This window comes from Rhinoderma darwinii, chromosome 3 (genome assembly GCF_050947455.1).
Source record: "Rhinoderma darwinii isolate aRhiDar2 chromosome 3, aRhiDar2.hap1, whole genome shotgun sequence".
NCBI classification, from domain to species: domain Eukaryota; kingdom Metazoa; phylum Chordata; class Amphibia; order Anura; family Rhinodermatidae; genus Rhinoderma; species Rhinoderma darwinii.
This window is the reverse complement of record NC_134689.1, coordinates 367,317,149-367,338,909: the sequence shown is the minus strand read 5'-3', so window position 1 is coordinate 367,338,909 and position 21,761 is coordinate 367,317,149. Positions and strand designations below refer to the sequence as shown.

General features: G+C 41.2%; 1 protein-coding gene across 22 annotated transcripts in view; it reads left to right on the top strand.

The window, feature by feature from the left end:
- Positions 1-18,868, top strand: part of CAMK2B (calcium/calmodulin dependent protein kinase II beta) — a 182,152-nt gene extending 163,284 nt beyond the window's left edge. For 7 of the 22 annotated variants that reach the window (XM_075858627.1, XM_075858625.1, XM_075858626.1 and 4 more), the window contains 7 exons: positions 2,815-2,863; positions 5,276-5,404; positions 7,895-8,014; positions 11,000-11,075; positions 12,258-12,352; positions 13,523-13,757; positions 16,895-18,868. In XM_075858627.1, coding sequence (XP_075714742.1) covers positions 2,815-2,863; positions 5,276-5,404; positions 7,895-8,014; positions 11,000-11,075; positions 12,258-12,352; positions 13,523-13,755 — 702 coding nt within the window. In that variant the 3' untranslated portion in view covers positions 13,756-13,757; positions 16,895-18,868. Of the gene's footprint in view, positions 1-15; positions 61-2,814; positions 2,864-5,275; positions 5,405-7,894; positions 8,015-10,999; positions 11,076-12,257; positions 12,353-13,522; positions 13,758-16,894 lie in introns of all 22 variants that reach the window. The other 15 variants (XM_075858622.1, XM_075858620.1, XM_075858616.1 and 12 more) reach the window with 3 other exon arrangements.
- Positions 18,869-21,761: the final 2,893 nt, after the last annotated feature.

Genomic DNA, 21,761 nt, shown 5'->3' with positions numbered 1-21,761 from the left:
TTTCTTCCTCTATAGGAGCCTCAAACCACAGTAATTCATAACCTGGTGGACGGGATAAAGGTATTTGCCATATCTTTACATCACTCTTCATATGTCATGTTTCATGCACCTCTTTACTTCAGAGGCTCCAGTAGGGGGACCTTGTGTGGTCACAACCCAACTTATTATTATACATGGTCCCATTCTTCACTTAGATTTTACATGGAGGCCTTATGCATTTCTAGGAACATTAGTATATAGGCCATGAATTAATAATTCCATATTTTATCGGTCGCTAGGTTTTCTATAGGTCTAGGATAAATAGTTGATTGTGGCCTTCTGTGCTGGGTGAATGGTTTGCAAAGAGAGTGACACATTTTTATTTTTGGTGAGCGTCATGCACTCCTCTGTACAACGCCCACTTGGTCTAAAGTAAAAACACGCCCAGTTGGGCATTGAGAAACGAATTAGCATAAATCTAAAATAGCTCATAACGTGGTAAAAATAGATTGTTTTTCTAAATAAAAAACACTGCTGTCCCCTACATTACAGCACCGATCTCCTTATGTACGAGATAGGCCACTTATAATGTGGTGACAGAGCCTCTTTAAACAATTGAAGACGTAGGTGCTAAACGCACCCAATAAACAATACACAAACTGCAGATTGAGGGGCGGCCACAAACCTTTGGTCAGTTGGGGTATTGGCAGGGAGCTCTTGCTTATCTCCTCGCTCTAGGCAAACGGTTATTTTGTGATCGTGACCGCAATGCATATGTAGCCATAGTGGGCCGAATGTACCGCCTAGTCCAGTTTGGTCATATATTATCCTTGGCAAATTAGAAGACATCCAGCTATTTAGCCCCAGATTGTTGATGGCTCTTTTGTGTCGGTTTTAGTGGTTATAAGAGGAGAACATACACAACCCACCAGGGCTAGTTGGGGGCATAATATGATGCAATTTTGTTTCATTATTGAAAAAGTGGGGTCTTATATCCCGTACAAGCTGCCGTATTCGGCCAACTGTGTTATTAAGTCATGTTTAGGCCCCTTGAAAGAACTGAGGTTCAGTCATAGAGGCAAATTATATTAAGCCTGGAATCTCTTACTGGCCATTGTTACTGATGTTTGTGTGTATTTAGCACTGTTCTGTGGCTAGTAGATTTTAAATGTATGATGGGATAGCAGTGGAATTTGCATACATTTGTAATGACAAGTACTGTATGTATTTTGAGAAATCTATAATCCTAAACTATTTAGGCTTTTATTACCCTATCACACACCTCCCATATTCCCATAGTCCATCCAAAAGCCACATGACAAAATGACTCTATACTGATTTGGTGGAGGGGTTTTCACCCTGTCTGTTTTACTCTCTTATAGTTTTACAGGTTAAATTGTCATATAATTATGATTTACTTATCTTATCTTAAGCTGGCCATACACATGAGGTATTCCAGCAGAACAACCGATCAAACATGTTAAAAATCCAATCTTTGTTTTCTCTGACATCTGCCTTCGGAGGACAGTCCGGTTGCCCCTTACACATTAGATTGTGAGCGAAACTGCCAAAATCAGCAGGATCCACTGACCTTAATCTAAAGTAGATGGACTGTTTAATTCTGATTTTAAAGAGAACCTGTCAGTAGGTTTGGAGCTACTAAACTACACGCAACCGCTATGCAGTTGGGGTTTATTGTTCCAAACATGCCTACATCAAAAACAGATGTTTTGAGAATAGTTAGTAAAGTAACTTACCGAGATGAGACCGGGAGCAGCATCGGGCACATGCGCATTGCGCATGTGAAACCGAGGACTGTCTACTACTGTCTTCGGCTTCATCTTGATGACCCTGGACTCCTTACCTCAACTCCTTTCGGTAAATTGTAATTTACTTTATTAACTATTTACGAAATGTCTGCTTTTTGAGGTAGGCAGGTTTGGAACACTAAACCCCAACAAGTTATGCCATGCTCTCTTCTTCAGTCAGATACAAAGCTTTATTCAAAAATCTGATAGCTGCCATTTGGGATCGGTTAGCACTTTGCTAACACCTACTTACCAACTTAGCTGAGCTCCAGTGGTAAACTGTACTCTGGAGCGATGTAGTATTATCTTGTACAGTCTACCTGGCAGAAAGACTCTATCTTACACAACTACTATTTCTAGTAGACAAGCTTACTGAATCAATCAGCTTCCTTTCATACAGTAGATCACCCCCCACCTCCAAATACTGCGTGCATTGAAGTGTAGGGTTGGTTTATCAACATTAGATTGGAGAACTATTTCTGCTGATTGGTGGACCTTGAAAAGTCATCCAGTTTGTACTGTTTTACAATGAAATCAAATGTTATTGTCATTGACCAGTAGTTACAGTACATTTTTATCCATAACTTGACTTAGTGCTGCTTAGGTTTGTTTCTGAAATTACATGAGTTTCTCCTGGTAGTCAAAGTATTCTAGAATATATCCTTGTGAAACTGGATAAGTACAGAGTTTTCTTGATGTTCACCATGACAATTCTCAGTACCACCTGGGCGAAAGTTCTCGCTATATTAAAACAATGCTTGTGTGGCCCTTATGATCAGTACTATAGCATTTGTAGTGGCACCCGAAGTTTAAGGACAAGAGGGTGTTTCTGTGTTGTTCTCCAGGAGCTGAGTTGGTATCAGACCATAAAAATTCAAATGAATAGTTGGTTATGACTATGTGACCATATGATTTTCCTATAGATTTTGTCTCTAACCATTGTGATTTTCTTTGTCTACAACCCACATCTCTTTCCACCGTCACATCTTCCTAAACATTCTTCCATTTTGTTTTCTATCTAACATAGGAATCCTCGGACAGTACACATACCAACCCAGAGGATGAAGAAATGAAAGGTATGGTAGTTCTACTCTACATCAAATAATCTCATTTCTATCCCTCTTCATCTACAACTTCTCTAGTGGATTGACCATCTGGTTGATGAACCAGTCTATCCACACCCTATGAACACCTCAACCTTCTCCCATACAATCATATCATATACCACACTGCATTATTTCAATAATGACTCATAAGGCCAACATGGACTTGTACCTTACAAATATATGGACATTTATACAATACAATCACCTTGTAACATCTTTGGATTTATGCCATTTTACTCCCATGTTAACTGTTTTTTGTGCCCTTCCGATATGTACTTCATAATATGTTCATTCTTTCAACCATTTTCTGCATTTATTGAACTTTTGTTTTAGTTATTATTTGTACACCTGTCCATTTAGGGTTTTTCCTATTGATACAAATACAAATGGAAATAATAAAGTCGATTAGACAGTCAGCATAGACTGAACAAGGAGTGGTTTTTTTTGGATAATAAAAGAATCTCATAAAATTCAACTGATAATAAATAAAAAGCTGTGACTTTGAGGCCTCATGCACATGACCGTAAAAACTCCCGTTATTACGGGTCGTAATTACAACCCGTAATTACGGGCCAATAGACTTCTATTGGCCACGGGTACCTTCCCGTTTTCTTACGGGAAGGTGCCCGTGCATGAGTCGTAATTACGAGTCGTAATTACAGGCAAGGTCGTGTGCATGGGGCCTTAGAGTTGTCGCTACTTGCCAGGTATACATAGGAGATGCCCTTCCCCTCAAAACATTTAAAGGGATATACCAATCATTTAATGTTTTGGGATATCTCCAGGATATGCCGTAACATTTCGATTGGTGGGGGTCCAAACTCTCCCCTGCCCAAGAATGAAGGGACAGAGGTCCCTGGTATGTCTTCTGCACAGCGTCGACCTCTCAGCCACTTACTATGCAAGGAACTATAAAACAGCTCTAATGGGGCTGTATTATAGGTCCCTGCACAGTGGGTGGCCAGGAGCGTCACTATTTAGGAAAAATCTGTAAAGGAATCCCTTCATTTTGAGGATCGTGGGGGTCCCTGCAGTCAGACCCTCATTGATGGGAAACTGATGGGAAATTGATGACTGGCTGGGGTGCCGAGAGTCGGACTCTCGCCAATCAGACTCTCACCAATCGGATATTAATGGCCTATCCAGAGGAAAGGCCATCAATTTCTTCTAACTGGAAAATCCCTTTAAACCTAAATCTTATGTTGTTTTTTCTTCTACTTTAGGACCCCAAAAATTCTAGATGATTGGGTGATTCCAGATTAAAAATAAGCTCAAATGTTTTGGTTCTCAGAAACAATAATTATGTTGCCAATATGTGATAAAACTTCATTAAAAAAAACAACTATTACTATTATTGATTAGTTAAAGTGGATGTCCCCTTTGAACAATCAATCTTTGTCAACAGGGTTCCGCATTGTTATGCTGATCATTGGATGTCCCGCATTTAGACCCTCAGTGATCAGCTGTAATCTCTGAGACAGCAAGTATTCAATTCTCCTGCAGCGCCATTGCAGGGGAAACAAAGCATTACACAATTCCTATTGAAATAAATGGGCTGTTGGTGTAATGCAAGGACATGCCTGGTCCTCCAGAGCAAGAGTTATTTTTTATAGCAGATGAGGGTCCTAAACACGGCCGACCCCTCAATTAACTTAGAATTCTCTAATAGGGCATTTAAAAACGTCAGTGTACAGGATGTAAAGAATGTTATATCAAATGTATACAATAAATAAGACCATATATATTAGTTGTTATTGCCACAGCTATATCCTCTAACAAGAAGCATCCAAAAACTTCCCGTGAGGGGCAATGGAAAATGTAATAGTTCAATCATTTAAAATGACCTGCAGAATTAGCCATTATCCTGATTGTAACATATGATGTATTTAAAAATGTAGAAACTGAATAAATAGCCGATCGGTCATTTCAGTGGCGTAAATCTTTATAGAAAATCGTCCAATGGGTACAAATACAAAATTTGTCATGTGAGTAGTTCACACTTAGACACTTTTCATTGCCTGCTAGCTCCATCTATTGGTGGAATATTTGGGAAGATGCGCATCTATATTTTAATAGAATACAAATGTAAAATATAGTTAGATAACTTTATTTGGCAGGACAATGTACGGTATAAAGTTACCATTTACACAGTATAGCTCATTATTTCTATATTCTTTTCTTTTTTTTACCTCTTTCTTTATCCCAAGCTCTTTCCCGCCATCACCTTAGTCATCTCATTATTGGTTACATTATTCTGAGTCTTTGTTATTTCGGTCACCAATTTCACTATCAATTGCTGCACTAATTTTCTCTCCAGGTCCCTTATAAATATACTCATTCTCTGTCTGGCTTCGACTCCTTTTCTCTCCTGGTTCTCTCTAGTGCTGAAGTTCTCAGATATTTTAAGTTCAGTGAGGCGGGGCTCGGGGGCCCTGGAGGCTGAGGGACCCCAAGCAGCGGTCGCTCAGCAGCCCCTCTCCCCATCCTTTCCCCATTCACCTCTTGCACAGCGTAAGTAATAGGATGGGGATGTAGGAGAACCTTAAAGACTATGCATGAAAAACTATTTATTTAGTAATACAGAACTCTAGAATCTTTAAAAAAAGAAAAAAAACTATAAGGAAGATTTATCAAAACTGGTGCAAAGGAAAAGTAAAGCAGTCGCCCATAGCAACCAATCAGATTCCACCTTCCATTTTTCAGAGTCCTACTGTAAAGATTAAAGAATCAACCTGATAGGTTGCTATGGGTGACTACTCCACTTTTACTTTGCGCCAGTTTTGATAAATCTTCCCCTATATGTTTCGATGCTGCATTGGATTTTTTTTTACAGTGCTTTTCAATATGTAATGTAGTTCTTTGAAGGGTTTGTCTGGTTTTAGCATATTAATGTTAATTTTTATATGTATATATATGTATATATATGTATATATATATATATATATATATATATATATATATATATATATATATATATATATAAATAATTTAAAATTATACAATTTTCAAACATAATTTTTGTATTAATTTCTCGCAGTTTTTAAGATCTCTGCTTGTTGTTATTTAGCAGCATTCATTGTTTACTTCCAGTGGATAAAATTCTGTCCATGGTCATGTGATGGACACACAGCTGCTGGGGTCGTTAGACACAGCTCTGATACACATACTGTAACGAGCCGTGCACCTGTGTGTCCATCACATGACCATGGACAGAATTTTATCCACTGGAAGTAGACAATAAATGTCCCTACTGAATAACAACAAGCAGAGGTCTTGAAAACAATGAGAATTAATACAGAAAGTATATTAGAAAACTTTATCACTTATACAAAAAATAAGATTAATTTGCTGAAACCGGACAACCCCTTTAATGATGAGTGGAGACATATATGTAAAGCTTTGGCATGATTTCACAAAATCTGAATAGTAGACTGTGATTTTTTTAATGGTTAGGGAGTTAAGTGTAGATGAATCAAAGCCCCCCTCGTGTTTCTGTCACTGTGATGTGTGTAGGGGCTTGGCACTGTGTATAGTAACTTTCTGTGGGGTGTGTGTTGGTTGGGGGGGGGGGTGTTGGAGACGGGCATTGTCCTTGCCTGTTTGTGATGAGACGTTTTTTGTGTTTCTTGTCACTCACATTGTTGCTATGTCTCTGCTCTTTCTGTGTTGATATCTGTTTTCTTTTTTTTTCTTTTTTCCTTTTATTTACTTTGATTGTTTCCCTACTGCTCCAACCCCTCTGAATCCTTTGACTTTTGTTCTGGTCTTTCCCCTTACCTCTATATCTGTATCTCTAACTTCTCCTGTCTGTATTTCTATATCTCGTCAATCTCTTCTCTACTATAAAACCTGGCCCTCTGCCCTGATGCATTATCTATCTCTGACTATTTTTTACTTATCTCTGCTCTTCTGCCTCTATTTCTTGGCACTTTTCCTCTTCTTTCTATATCACCTCTCTGCATCCAATTTCTCTCTCCACTTTTTGCATATTCTCTATATATGATCTTTCCTCTGTCTCTGCCTTTTGATTATTGTGTATTTTATCTCTTCACCTTGGTCTTTGTCTTGTCTTTCTACCTTTATCTCTACTGTTCTGTCTCTGCTTTCTTACCTATCTGACTACATCTTCTTCTGCTTCATATCCTACTGCTCTGTTTCGGCTTCTCTATTTCTGTCCCATACCCTTCTACTGTTGCCTCCACTGCTCTCTATCTCCTCCTTTGCCCATCTTTGCTTCTGTCTCTCTATCTTTGTCTATATTTATCTGCTTCATTACCTGTCCTTCTGTCTAATTTCTGTTTCTCTATTCTGTCTTATATTTCTACCGATCTGACTACATCTTTGGCTTCATGTTATACTTTTTTGCTACTATTGACTCTGTTGCACTTTCTCTCCTTTGAATACCTCTGCTTCTGTCTTTCTATCTCTATCCTCTTTCCATGTCTCTGTTTCTTGTCTCTGCTTCACTACCTCTCTTACTCTCATCTCTACTTCTGTTTCACTACCTCTTCTTCTGTCTCATCTTTCGACACTTTGTCTCGACTCATGTCTCTCCTTTACTACCTCTGCTTCTGTCTCATTGTCTTTATATCTCTGTTCTGTTACCACTTCTTCTGCCTCACGTCTCTACGTCTCTGTCTCACTACCTCTGCTTCTGTCTGTCTCTACTTCTGTTTTGCTACGTCTCCTGTCTCATCTTTCTGCTCTTGTTTCTACTCCTCTGCTTTACTAACTCTGTTACTGTCTCTTGTCTACCTTTGTCTTTACCTCTCTGTTTTGCTGCCACTGCTTCTGTCTTATCTTTCTACCTGTGTCTCTGCTTCTTTGTCTCTGCTTCACTACCTTGGGATCTGTCTCTTGTTCTTCTACCTTTGTCTCTGCTGATCTGTCACTGGTTCTCTGCCTGTCGATTTCTGCTTCTGTCTCTTGTCTTTCTACCTCTGTCTCTTGTCTCGGTTTCTATCCCTTTCCCTGGTACCTGTCTCTTTGTCCCCCTCTCAGCTGCTAGATTTACAGATATATTTAACACAGTCAGACGAAGCTCAGAAGCAGAGGGAGTGCAGTATTCCAACACGCAGCATCGGCTCTCCCAGCCCCACCTAAACTCTCCGTTTGTACAGCGTAAGTAGAACTCGCGCATACAAACGCATCTCACATGGGCTCCCACCGCCTTCCAACTATGGACTTTTATTCATTGACTCCCTCCTTACCATATTTTTCCCTCTCTTCTATGTTGTCTTCTGTTAATAACCATTTTGTTTCCCTTCAGATGCATGTCTACATCTTCTTACCAGAAAAGTCCCTCCAACCAACCACAAAGTGTTCTATCATAATCACCAATCTTTATTGACTTCCAAGTTCTTCATGTCTTCTATCTGTAATATCCACAATTTCTGTCTTTAACACACTCCTCATTGTAAGTTTTCCCTGACATTCTAGTATTCTCTCTTCATAGTTTCAAACGAGTTCCTATTATTTCTTGATTTTTTTTCTTCTCAGTAGTATTATACACAAAGCACAACACCTCCAAAAAAAACTATAACCAAGGCCATTTCACAATCATGTGTTTTGTTCTAATCACCAAGACCTTTACCCTTCTTCCACATTCTCTTCTCACCAGAATGGTCGTCGTTTTCTTCTCGTTAGCTTTTTTTCTCCTCTTATGATGACTCCATACTGGCCTTTATCCTTTTCTCTTTTCATTTCCGGCAAGCACTGTCTGACCCACCTACGACATGTTCTATGCTCCTTCTAATCACACATCTCCATTACGTTACTCTTCTACTCTGTTCTCCTTTTAAATTATGTTCTTTTCCCATAGACATCTTATTAATTTCACTTGTACATACAGTATTTATGCTTGTTGTCTGTTTTGTACTTATTATTTTCTTCTCCCTTTTTTCCCAACTATCCCTCTGACCTCCTGATTTCTTTAACTGGCCTAAGGCCTCTTTCACACTATTTTCCCTGTACGTTTGACATAGGTGTTGGAAAAGCTCCCAGCGTATGCATCAAACACACTTATATAGGCTATTACAAATAGTGTCCTTTTGGCCTCCGTCGAGTAGCATACATCGGGTATATTGTTTTTTGCTGGATGGAGTAGCATAATAGAATGCACTATTCTATTCAGAGGCATCCAGTAAAAAAAAGTATACGTTTAACGATCGCCATAATAGCCTATGGGTGACCGATACCACTGTATGGCATCTGTCTTTGACCTCGGTTAAAAGTATATGTCAGGAAGCTCCAGTGACATAACTATCCATATATGGACAATTAATATTGGAGCTTCCCGATGCAGGAGAGGGGTCTGCAAGGCCACCCTGCCCGCACAGCACCTATGGGATTCATTCCTGTGGTCTTTGTGCCCCCCACCCACCAGTTCAATAACGGCTCTTCATTGCCCGGGGTAGCTCTCAAACTCTGAGAGCTCTGCCACACACAGAACCCCACACCCACAATCACCACACTTACCATCCCCGCAACGGCAAGACCTTCCAAGCAGCTGGATTCTTAAAACGGCTTACAAAATGCATGCAAAATCTGCACTATGGGAACCCAACCTTATAGACGCAGGCCAAAAACATTTTTGAGTATATTAGTAAAGTTGTTAGGGCTTGTCCACCCGTAATGGAATTGCTGCAGAAAATCTCTACAGCAATTCCGTTGAAAGTAGCAGACTTTCTGCTGCGGCAAAAACGCACCATGTCCTGTGTTTTTTTACTGCAGATGGTGCGGATTTTGCTGCGTTTTTCACAATGCTGGGAGATGGTGACATTCTGTCCACTTTCCGCAGCAGGAATTGACATGCTGTAGTACGAAAAGTATGCACCCCAGGTCAATTTCTGGAGGGAGTTATTACACAGCATGTGGATGAGATTTGTTAAATCTCACCCACTTTACTGCTACTGTATTCTGCTGCGTATTTTCCGTCCGCAATTCCGGACGGAAAATATGTAGCAATTCCGCTATGTGTGGACGAGCCCTAAGTGCAATAACTAACACTGCATTTTTTGCTATACCCTGAGGGGGCGCTGCATGACACAGGAATTCAATGGACAACAAATAGGGAATCTTTGTGTCATTTTATGCGCACGTGGAAAAAGTATTTTCATTATAATCCTAACATGCTTAGAAATCTTCCCGGATCCAGAGATTTTTGAATATAGATATTCATATTTATGAATTAGGAACATGTTAGCTATACCAATGTTGCAATATGGTCCCTTAAATCTGCTCTTGCTTGTTACAGAATAAGTTTGTTATACGGCCAAGGATCGGGCAAACTAATGCTCATTCCTGAATATTGCCCTGTGAAAACAGGGCAACAATCAGCCGATGAATGGGGAAATGCTTGGCCCACACTTGCAATTTCAGTCTCATTCATATCTCTTGCAGTATCTCTGCCTGTTTGTGGAAAAAAAGGGGTCAGATGACAGCAGATGAGTGAAAAGACTAGATAATGAGGCATTGGAGAGCTATCCTATTTAGGGTATGTTCACACGCAGAGTTTTCAGGCATATTTTGGGGCGTAAAAGCCTCGAAATACACCTGAAAAAACGGTAGCTAAGCGCCTACAAACATCTGCCCATTGTAATCAATGGGAAAATGGCATTATGTTCAGACTGGGCATTTTTTTATGACGCTGTTTTAAAAAACGGCGTGTAAAAAGATGGAGTATGTCAATTCTTGAGCCGTGTAGAAAAAACGCCTCCAAAAAAGTTTTTAGCTTCAAAAACGTCTGAAAATCAGAGGCTGGTTTCTCTGAAAACAGCTCCGTAATTTTCAGCTGTTTTTAATTGAACGCTAAACAAAAAAAAAAGATTGTCAGATCCCCGTTGTATAGGCTAAAAAATGTGAACCAGACTTTTTACATTTTCTTTGGCGTAACGGTAATCACAGCTGCCGAGCAGCAGAGAATTTTAGGTTTTTATTGGATTTTCCTTTGATCCTTGATTCCTCTCTTTAATAATCCACCATTGTTCCCTTTATCCACCATCATCATCATCTTGGCATCCTTCCAGTCTTGATGCTGACCATGTTTTTCCGCTTACTCTCCCTTTCTATCTATCTCTCTATTTAACGGCTATTTTGTTTTTCCAGCTCGAAAACAGGAGATCATTAAGATAACAGAGCAGCTGATTGAGGCTGTGAATAATGGAGACTTCGAGGCTTATGCGTGAGTTACTCATGGCGATACCCACAGTTCACTGCATATAAGAGGGGGAGGGAGAGTCAATATATGTTGTGTGCATATTTTAATACCTAAAGGGTAGTCATCATAGGGATTGTTATATGTTTTAATAGAGTAGGCATGCTCATAGTAAGACTAGCATCACAACTGCGTTCTTTCTTTTTATGTATTTAAAAATAATCTAAGTGGGTTGGACAATTGATGGCAAAATGAAATCTGTCTGGAAAAGTGTTTTAATCAGTTTGAGAATAAAAAAGATTAAAACAATTGCCCAAGGAAGAAAAATAAATGTTTTTTTGTCTCATTAAAGTCAATGGAACAACAGATTAAAAAAAAACTGATGCAAGCTTCTTGTGAATTAGGTGTCCAATTCTTCATTTACTGATCCTAAAGGGGTTCCCTCGTCTGCTTTTTCCAGAAACAGTGCCAAGGTTTTGCATGGGTTGTATCTGGTATTGCAGATCAGTTCCATTCAAGGGGATGGAGCTGAGCTGTAATGCCATACAAATCCCATGGACAGGAGTGATTTGTTTCTGGAAAAAAACAAACCTTTTTTTTCTACCTCTTGAATGCTAAAAAATATATAAAAAAGAACAAAACAGATCTGGATTTGTTCGTTTTTTTGGTTCCTTTAAAAAAAAATATATATTCTGATGCAACTGATACAAATTAATGCATTATAGCATCAGTATGAAGCACAAAATATGTGTCAAGAAGAGTGAGCAAAAACGCATCATTCATAGACATATCACCGGAATAAAAAAATGGTTACAGTCGTTTAAAGCTATCCCCCTCCAACATTTATAATATAGAATGACATTCATTAACTTACATTCCTTATGGAATGGCCTGCTTAACTTTATAGAAAACCAGACTCTGCATATACAATAGGAAATGACATTTAGAGCAATTACCTAATGTATACCTATTAACTTAAAAGCAGGAGCACTTCTGCTAATTGTAGAGAGCAGGCTCAGGGTAATCTAATTCTCCAGGGCTGCTCTCCCAGGTGCCATCTACAGACCATAGATGGCGTAATGACATCTGTATTCCCTCAATGGAAAGAGGTGAAATCTGTGGTGCGGTGCTGACGGTGTACATTTGGTTAATGCAATAAGATAATGCCTTCGGTTTGCACCATAATGAGATCTCTCACTTAACTTTTAGGAAGATTTGTGATCCAGGACTGACCACCTTTGAGCCAGAAGCTCTCGGTAACCTTGTGGAAGGAATAGATTTTCACCGATTTTACTTTGAGAACTGTAAGAAGTCAAATATTACAGTCATTTGATACTGTCTCTGTAATATGGGATAATTTTGTGTTTGTTTATTGTGTGTGTTTTTTATTGTCTACTTGTGGCAATCGCTTTCTGTTAGATGGGTCCACCAGTGATCAGCTGCAATCTGCAGGTAGCAAGTGTTTAATTCCCCTGCAGAGCCCCCGCAGGGGAAATAAAGCATTACACTGTTCCAATTTAAATAAATAAGCTGTCCATTAAATCCCTGGAAAGGCCAGGTACTCCAGAGCAAGAAACACTCTGTATAAACATTCTCCACTCCGCTAATAATGTAATTGACAGTAGGCTTTCTAAACAAGACAACCTCTTTAAATAACAGCGCAGGGATACATTTTTCGCTCTGGGATCAATTGCAATCAATCAATCGTCCATGTATGTAATGAATGGACATGGTGGGTCTTACAGACAGAGAGGCGCTGTTTGTAGTCGCTCTCAGCTCCAGCTAAATGATGGCAGCTCTTATGAAGAACTCCCACCTATAAACTGAGAATTACTTTATAGGGTATACGCACTTTGTAGACAATCTGAACGAGGGACCCCTCTACATTAACTTGGAATTCCTTAAGGCCCTTTTACGTTGTCCAATGATGTTTTATGCGGCCAGACAAATGGTCACTTGTCGGCAGCACGTCTCTGTGTAAACAGGGGATGTGCTGCCGACAAGATGCAAATATATTGGGCCAAAAAATTTTATGTTTTTCCCCATACATTTTGATCCTAGCTTCGTTTGAATGGAGAAAACAAGCACATATCAACATTCTGTATTGTCGATTGGCACTCGTTTACCGGCAGAATATCTGCATGTGTAAAGTGGCCTTTAGATCCCACCCTAGACCACCTTTTTAATACCCTTGCAGACCAGCCTGCTCTGTGATAATTTTAAGATTGGTTTTATAGGACAATATCCTATTACGGAGCCATAAGGACTTTGTGCCACCATATGGCTGCCGTGAGTTGGAGATATTTTTCCAGAAAACCGTTTGCACAAATGTGAAAAGATTGGCAGCCCCCACCTTTAGTCCTACAATTATCTCCTGTATTTCACCCTCCTGAGTAATGTCATGGCATGCATATAAGTTTTATTAGATTTTTTTAGAATTTGTTCTGTTTTTCCCTTGCCTTTGTTGTATTTAGTGCTGTCCAAGAACAACAAGCCAATCCACACAACCATCTTGAATCCTCACGTTCACGTGGTAGGAGAGGATGCTGCCTGTATCGCCTACATACGCCTGACACAATATATTGATACACAAGGTCGACCTCGTACCAGCCAATCTGAAGAGACCCGTGTTTGGCATCGTCGTGATGGCAAGTGGCAGAATGTTCACTTCCACTGCTCAGGGGCCCCTGTGGCACCCCTCCAGTGACAGTAAGATGCTGCATTTAGTTACTTTTCTGCACAACAGTAAAAACGGCTATTATAATAATATTGTATCGTTTGGATTTAGTCAAACAAATGCACTGGCATGTCTGAGACATTGCCAGCCTACTGGTTATTGCTTGGTATTCTTATAATAAATAGGTTAGCGGTTGGCATGCTTCCTGACCATTCATTTTCTCTCTGCAGGGACAGTGTTTGCACTTTCCTCACTAATATATGGAGGAATAATTCATGCCCTGTGTTGGTAGAATGATATATCAAATATAAGGACAAGTTATGAAGCTGGTTTTTATGATAGGGCAAGAAAATTTTGTAGTAATCTACTGCTACCATAGTCTGTGTGAAATTTATGTATTTGTTTTATTGAAACTGAAGCTATTTGGAATATAAAGGTTTATGCGGACTGTAGATGATTTTATGCATTTATGTTCTTATCACCTGTGTGTGTAGGTAATTTGATGATTCACATGTAATTTTTGACCATGTCAGACTGTGTAGAAATACACCCTGTGTTTTAAAAATGTGAAAGAAAAAATGTCAATGTTTTATTCATGTGTGAAGTTATGGGTCTAAGCTGAAAAGAGTTTCTGGGTCCCCAATACATTTGCACTTCTTGTGCTCTAGCTCAGTGTTATCATTATTACCTATCACAAATCTTCTTTCCTACCTGTACTTAAAAAGTTTTCTATCAAAGGTGGATTCTGATTGGTTGCCGCTAAAACCCATTGACCCTATGATAACACTGAGCCACCAGAGGAGCAGCGAGAGTATGAATGGGGACACAGGAGCAGAAGCTCTGTTTTCATAAAGAAGCACTCTGGTGTATTTTTTTTCAGCCCGCACCCCCGTTTTAACACGTGGTGTAATCAGAGGCATAGCTAGCGAGGAAAGTAGAGGGGGCGGCGGCCCTGGGCCCACTGAGATGGTGGGGCCGAGGAGTGGGCTGGACCGCGGTGGCATGTCCCTGTCTCAACTGTATCTGTGCCCTCAGGATGCAGATACAGTTGCATCCAGTGCTGGAGCAGGAAGCCATCAGCTCCCTTCTCCAGCATTCACTATGTAACGCCGGCCGTGAACAGCTCGGTACAGACAGGTGCGATGCAATGATGCCATCGCGCCTGTCTGTGCCAAGCCACTCATAGCACAGACCAGAGAAAGCTCCTCTGCTCGTCGTAGGAACAGAGATATGTGTGGAGAGGCACTAAATTGTACTGTGTGAGGATGCACTTTACTGTGAATAGAAGTTACGTAAACAGCGTAACAGTTGTGGAAACAGCGTAGCTTGCTATACTATGCTGTTTCCGTGTCACATAGGGTTTGTGGACCCACTGGGCCGTACCGCCTTGGCGGTATGGCAGCTGGCCAACAGGGTGCAGGTCAAAGTCTATAGTTCGTATAGGGTACCTGTGGCAGCTCAGACAGTAGCAAGGCAGGCTCGGCTGGGACTAGGCAGCAGGTAGACGTCAGGCGTGGAGTAGCAGGACAGGCGTAGATACAGCACAGCACGACTACAGCACGGCACTTGACCAGGATAGCACGGTATACAAAATACAGGAACAGGGAACACTGGAACTGGAAAACACTAGGAGAACATTTGCTTAGACAAACTAGGATATGACAAACAATGCTTAGGCAAGGATCAGAAGGGCAGAGGTCATCTTATAGTCCGGGACATCATGTGAGTTGATGATGATGATTGTTTTCATGCGCTGGCCCTTTAAGAGCGGGCACGAGCCTACGGGACACAGTGGACCAGAGCGGAAGTGAGCACTGGCGTCTCCTAGGAAGGAGATGGGGACCAGCGCTCACAGATCCATGGCTGCGGGCGTCGGGAGGTAAGTAGACCGGATGGCCCGCGGCCATGGACGCTACATTCCGTAACACTCATTCACTTCTAAGGAAGTTTACAGAAATAGAGTAGCACAGCAAACCTAGCTGTTTACGTAAGACTGATCCTGCCGGATGCGCCTCTGCAGTTATAAACATTCGTTTTACTGGGTTGGGGCCCACTCAGATGTTTTTCACCCCCCCCCCCTGTGTGCTAAACCCCTAGCTACACCTCTGAGTGTAATGCTGTGTATCAACTTACCTGGTGATGTACTTGACAGGTAGCTGCTCTGTTCAGTGGGTCATGTGCTCCTCACTTCAACTTTCTGAATCCTACAGCGTCTGCTGGAGGGACCAAAGGTCAGTGTCTTAATGCAAGTCTATGAGACTCACGTCGGGGCGCTTATAGACTTGCATTGAGACACTGACTTCCGGTCCCTACAGCAGATACTGAAGTAATCAGAAAGTTGTAGAGAAGATCACAAGACTCCGCGGCAGACAGGAATGGAGTGGCTACCGGTGAAATGCAGTACCAGGTAAGTAGACACATAACATTAAATTTCATGTCATCACATTTTAAAATGGGGGGGGGGGGGGGATACACAAGAGTGCTGCTTTAATGTGTAACAAAAATTAGATATACATGAGATTCACTGACAGTTTTTCATTTCCACGCTCCCTGACCTGGCCCACAATACAGAGTGTGAGGGGAACCCCTGATACGGCCTTCCTCAAAGAAGAGGCGCTAAATCAAGGGACATGCAGAGGAAAACCTACCATGGATCTGTGGAACAGTCACCAGTGAAGATCACACAGCCATGAGGGAGTCCCAGTCCAGGCAAAACACCAGTATTGAGTTTTGCCCAAAATGTTTCTTTACTATTACAATGATGCTCCCTTGGAGCCCTTGGGCCAGTGATCGGCTGAACAAGTGCTTGTATGAACACTCCTTCCCAAGCAATGGCCCCTGTAAACAGGGCAGCGATCAGCCGGCGAGATGCAAACCTATGGAGACAAACGATCATATTAAGAACTGTTCGTCCCCATACATTTTGATCATTGCTCCTTTTAAATAGAGTCATCGTGTGCCAATCCACATGCCATATTGTCGATCGGTGCTCCTTTCCTGGGCAGAAAAATCTGCCCATGTAAAAGGGCCGTTATATTCACATTTTGTAATGCAAGTGTACTTTATCAACATATTTTAAATTATTTGTATGTGTTGATTTGTGCCATATCCTCCCAGTGTGTTTAGTTACTGTCGCTAATGGATTCCTTTATGTTTTATTACATTACAGCCTCTAGTAATGCTCTCCTGGCTTCACCAGAAAAGAGGAAGTGCCAGAGACTTTTGGCTCCGCCGCTCAGAGAGTTCCAGCGGCGAGGAAAAGCACGTGACCGCATGCTTGTGCCGTTCCCTCTCATCCCTCCTCCCCCTCAACCCCTCCAAATCCAGACCTTCTATTCTTGTGGCCCTCAATCCCCCCATGTGCACACGTATCCCAGACATCCACTGCCTGGACTCATGAAGTGTTTGCAAGAGGACAAGACAAGGTCGTAGGACTAAGCCTCCTCTGTATGTTTCCTTTTTCACCTTTAAGCATTCTAACCCCTTCCAAGCTGGGGAAGAGGGCAGCTGTATGACCCCTACTATTGTATGGGGAGTGTGCATCCATTGACTTGTTGCAGAGAAATATTTGACCTTCAGCCCTCTTCCTTCTGTCTTTTTGGCTTTATTTGGGGAGGGGGGCTGTAGAGGGGTGGAGGGATTGTCTGAAATCTTGAGGGGCTGGGGGGAGAGAACTGTGACCTTCTCGTGGAGCCGTTCCTTCCCGTGTGTTTGCGCGTCCAACGTGAAATGAGTCGTCCAAACAGAACAAAGAGAAAACAAAAAAAGTATTTAAAAAAAAATCAAATAAACAAAAAAAGTTAAAAACAAAAGATTTTTTTTTTTATTCATTTCGGCAAAGCAGTTCTCCCAGGGGCCCCCACTGCCACCCCTTTATGTTGTTTTATTTTGCGTTTGGAATGCAAACAAATAATTTATATTAAAAGAAAAACAATATATATATATATATATATATATATATATATATATATATATATAACAAATTATCCAGCTCTAACAACCCCACGCACTGTCAATAATGGTTTTATCCATTGTCTGCAGTGGGAGAGTCAGTCCCAAAGCATGGCCGGCGCATTTTATGGAGTGTGCTTATTATCTGTCAGTTTTCAGTGAGTGCGATTCTCCTCTGACATGTGGGGTCAGCACATTGGATCCAAGATTTCACCTTTTAATACTGAGAAACACACACATATATATATATTTCCTTTAAAGTAGCCTGGGGTTCATTCTTTGGCCCACAAGGAGATATTTTAGTCAATTCTAGTAACTAGTTTTTTTGTAGGGTATGGCATTTTTGCAGATGGTTTAGGTTTTATAGGATTTCCTGTGTTAGCAGGGTGGGAAAGCATAACCCAAGGATAAGTTGGGTTAGTATTGAATCTTCCAGAATGCACAGGTTGCCCTTAAAGTGGACTAGCCACCTATTGCATGGAGCCCACCATTGTGAACCAAACAATACTGCCTATAAAAGATATTACTGAGCCGGGAGGTATATCACTCCTCATGCCTCTGTGGCGCCACTACTTAAAGGGCATGGATATGTGGAATCTTTGACGAACAAAATGGCTGCTGTGAGTCCACTTTAAATGTGCTGGAAAGAAGCAGCAACCAAATCTTCAGGGATTGATGGAAGCAGAAATGCAATTATCTCAAATGTGCCTGATCTAGATTGGTGGGACAGAGTCTTCTGCGGAACCCCAACAGACTAAGATGGGGTGCATGTAGCACTCCTACCCCTATTGCCAATTAACTCAAGTTTACAGGGTTCAGAGCAGTGACCCCAAGGGAGAGGAGAGGCGAATCTCCGGCCTGACTTGTTTTCATTTGTTGCTGTTTAATTTTCTGCATGCCCTTTAAACAGAAATCCTATAAATACATATATATATATATATATATATATATATATACATAAATCTATATATATAAGAGAAACAAGAGGACAGCTTGTTCGTTTTATGAATGCCAGTGGGGTTCTTTTGCTGCTGTCTTCCTTTACATTTCTGTTTTCTTGTCTCTTTCTCACTCTTTTTTTCTGAGCCTTGTAAGTGTCAAAATAAGAGGATGAAGACTAACAGAAAAAAAATCTTCCTCTTGATTTGTTTCAGAATATTGCAAATTAAAAAGAAAACTGTATAACGTGTTACTTCTTTTTTCTTTTCTTGTCCTGCGGACTCGATATTTCTTGTACTAAAACAATACGGTATAGTCTATACTACTGCTTCCCATACAAGCAGCACATCTCAAGTACAGGAGTCCAAAAGTAACTTCTAATATGTGGCTCACGTCCCACATGTGGCTCTTGCCCACTATTTAGCTGTTGGGAGATAAAGATTGTGTTGTGCCATGGATTTCATAGCACTATTGATACTTGGCCCCACGGTCAGAAGCCTGTGGAGAGTAGTAGTTTTTCAACAGCTAGAAAGCCCAATGTTTGCTATTTCTTATCACTGAAAATTAAATATCACTTCCGGGGGTAAAAAGTTAAAGGATCCAAAAACTTTCTTCTCCATTGTGGAATTTATTCAAACTAATGTCAGGAACCATTTTCACATCAACAGAAATGGTTCTTGACATTGTTCCCATACAGTGTGTGTGAGAATTAATCATTATACATCTATTTTAAAGGGTACCTCCAATGTTTCTTGTAGTCTCAACTCCCTCCAGAAGTTTAAATCTGACAGCGGGAGACGCAGCCAGCAGATTGGTAACCTTTTCTGCATAGGAGCCTTGTAGAAGACACTCTGGGCGTTGAATGTTGGCTCAAAACAGTACTGACTGATCTGCTGACTACATCTCCTCTTCTAGTGGGAGGTGAGAACGCCTGTAACATTGGGGTTATCCTTTAATTATTGTTATTTAATATGTTTCAGAAAAAATAATTTTCTTATGATGTAATGGAAAACATATATTGGAAACTAGGCAACTGTACAGATAAGATTAGCCAGCCACATTGTGTAAATGTAAGTGGGCAATGCCACATTTTGTACATAGTTATTGGGGTTATACATAGAAGTGAGGTTGCCCCTCCCAGGGTATGCTAACACTTTCACACCTCTATACAGGCATACATAGAAATCATAGGTCCCATAACAAGTTAGAATCCACCCTATCACTTCCACCCATCATCACAATGTAGACCATGACTACAAGCCCTGATTATACTCAGTCAGAGGCAGAATAATATTTACATTCAGTTACTCACAGATGACGTCTTCTCTGACTGGTGTCGTTCTCTTTCCTTTTCTTCTCAGTCCGGTCCAGACCACCATAATGACTTTTCCCAATCTTGGCTTCTTCTTTGCAGAGTTTATCACCCAGCGTCTTCTGCTCCTCACTTTTGTGGGCAAATTTGTCACGGTCACAGGGTATGTGGACCCTCTAGGCCACTCCGCCGTAGCGGGGAGGCAGCTGACCAGGTCACAGTCTACACGAAAGTCAATAGCAGATAGCAAAGCTTGGGTACCTGAACTAGTCCAGACGGTGGCTGTGGCTTCAGCATGGATGGAGGCCGGTGCGGCAGGTAGCGCCAGACGTGGCGGGCAGTATCCAATGTGGCAGAAGACACTGGACGTGGCAGAAGACACTGGACGTGGCAAACGACACTGGACGTGGCAAACGACAGCAGGTGCATTAGACACGACTCCAACACTGGTAGGCACAGGAACAAGAACAATACGGGCTACAGGAACGGGTAGCAGGGCACAGGTAACAACTGGAACGGGGAAACACTAAGGGACAATTTGCAAGACAGACTGGGATAGACTAACAACGCTCAGGCAAGGATCAGAAGGCCTGGAGCCTACTTATAGACCAGGAAATCATGGCAGTTGATGATGATGACGATTTCCTTTGTGCGCGCGCTGACCCTTTAAGGCCAGGCACGAGCGTGCGCGTGCACCCTACGGGACACAAAAGAATGGAGTGGAAGTGAGCGCTGGCGTCTCCTAGGAAGGAGATGGGGACCAGCGCTCACGGATCCATGGCTGCCGGCGTCGGGAGGTGAGTAAACATGACGGCCCGCGGCCATGGACGCTACAAAATTTTCACACTGTGCCCCTGAAAATAACAATGTCACATATAACGCCTCTGAATAAAAATGCCCCACAAAGTGCCTCTGGATAAAAAATATGCCCCACAACATGCCCCCTGAATAAATAATATACACCAAAATATGCCCCTAAATAAAAAAATACTCCCCCTGAATAAAAAAATGCTTAACACTGTGCCACCTGCATTAAACGTTCTCCAGATTTTAACGTGTCTTATACTCGAATTAAAAGTGCCCCCCCTAATAAGGAATGGAATACTCACCTGCAATCGAACCAATGCTGCTTGTGTCGATGACATCATCATGCCACCTGCGTCACAAAGAAGGTGCCATGAATGGCTCACCTACACCCTGCAGCACTGGAAACATTTTCAAAGGTATCCGTGTTTTAAGGACACATATTCAGTTAGGTACAGAATTATTTGAACAGTGACACAATCTTCATGATTTGGGCTTCGCAGGCCACCACATTGGATTTGAAATGAAACAACTGAGATACAATTGAAGTGTAGACTTTCAGGTTTAATTCAAGGGGTTGAACAAAAATATCCTGTGAAACGTTTAAGAATTGCAACCATTTTTCTACACAGCCTCCACATTTCAGGGGCTCAAAAGTAATTGGACAAATTAACATTACCATAAATAAAATGAGTTTTTTTAATACTTTGCAGAGAATCCTTTGCAGGCAATGGCTGCCTGAAGTCTGGAACCCATGGACATCACCAGACGCTGGGTTTCCAACTTTGTGATGCTTTTCCCGGCCTTTACTGCCGCTGTCTTCAGTTGTTGCTTGTTTATGGGTCTTTCTGCCTTAAAGGGAATGTGTTGTTAGCAAAAAATGTTTTTGTTTTTTTTAGTTAAACAATTAGTGTGTGGGTGATTAAACATTGTTCTAATTTTTTTTATTTTTTTCACGAGTCAGGAAATATTATAAATTGGATTCAATTGGATTCTAATTTATAATATTTCCCATTGCTGGTCACTAGAT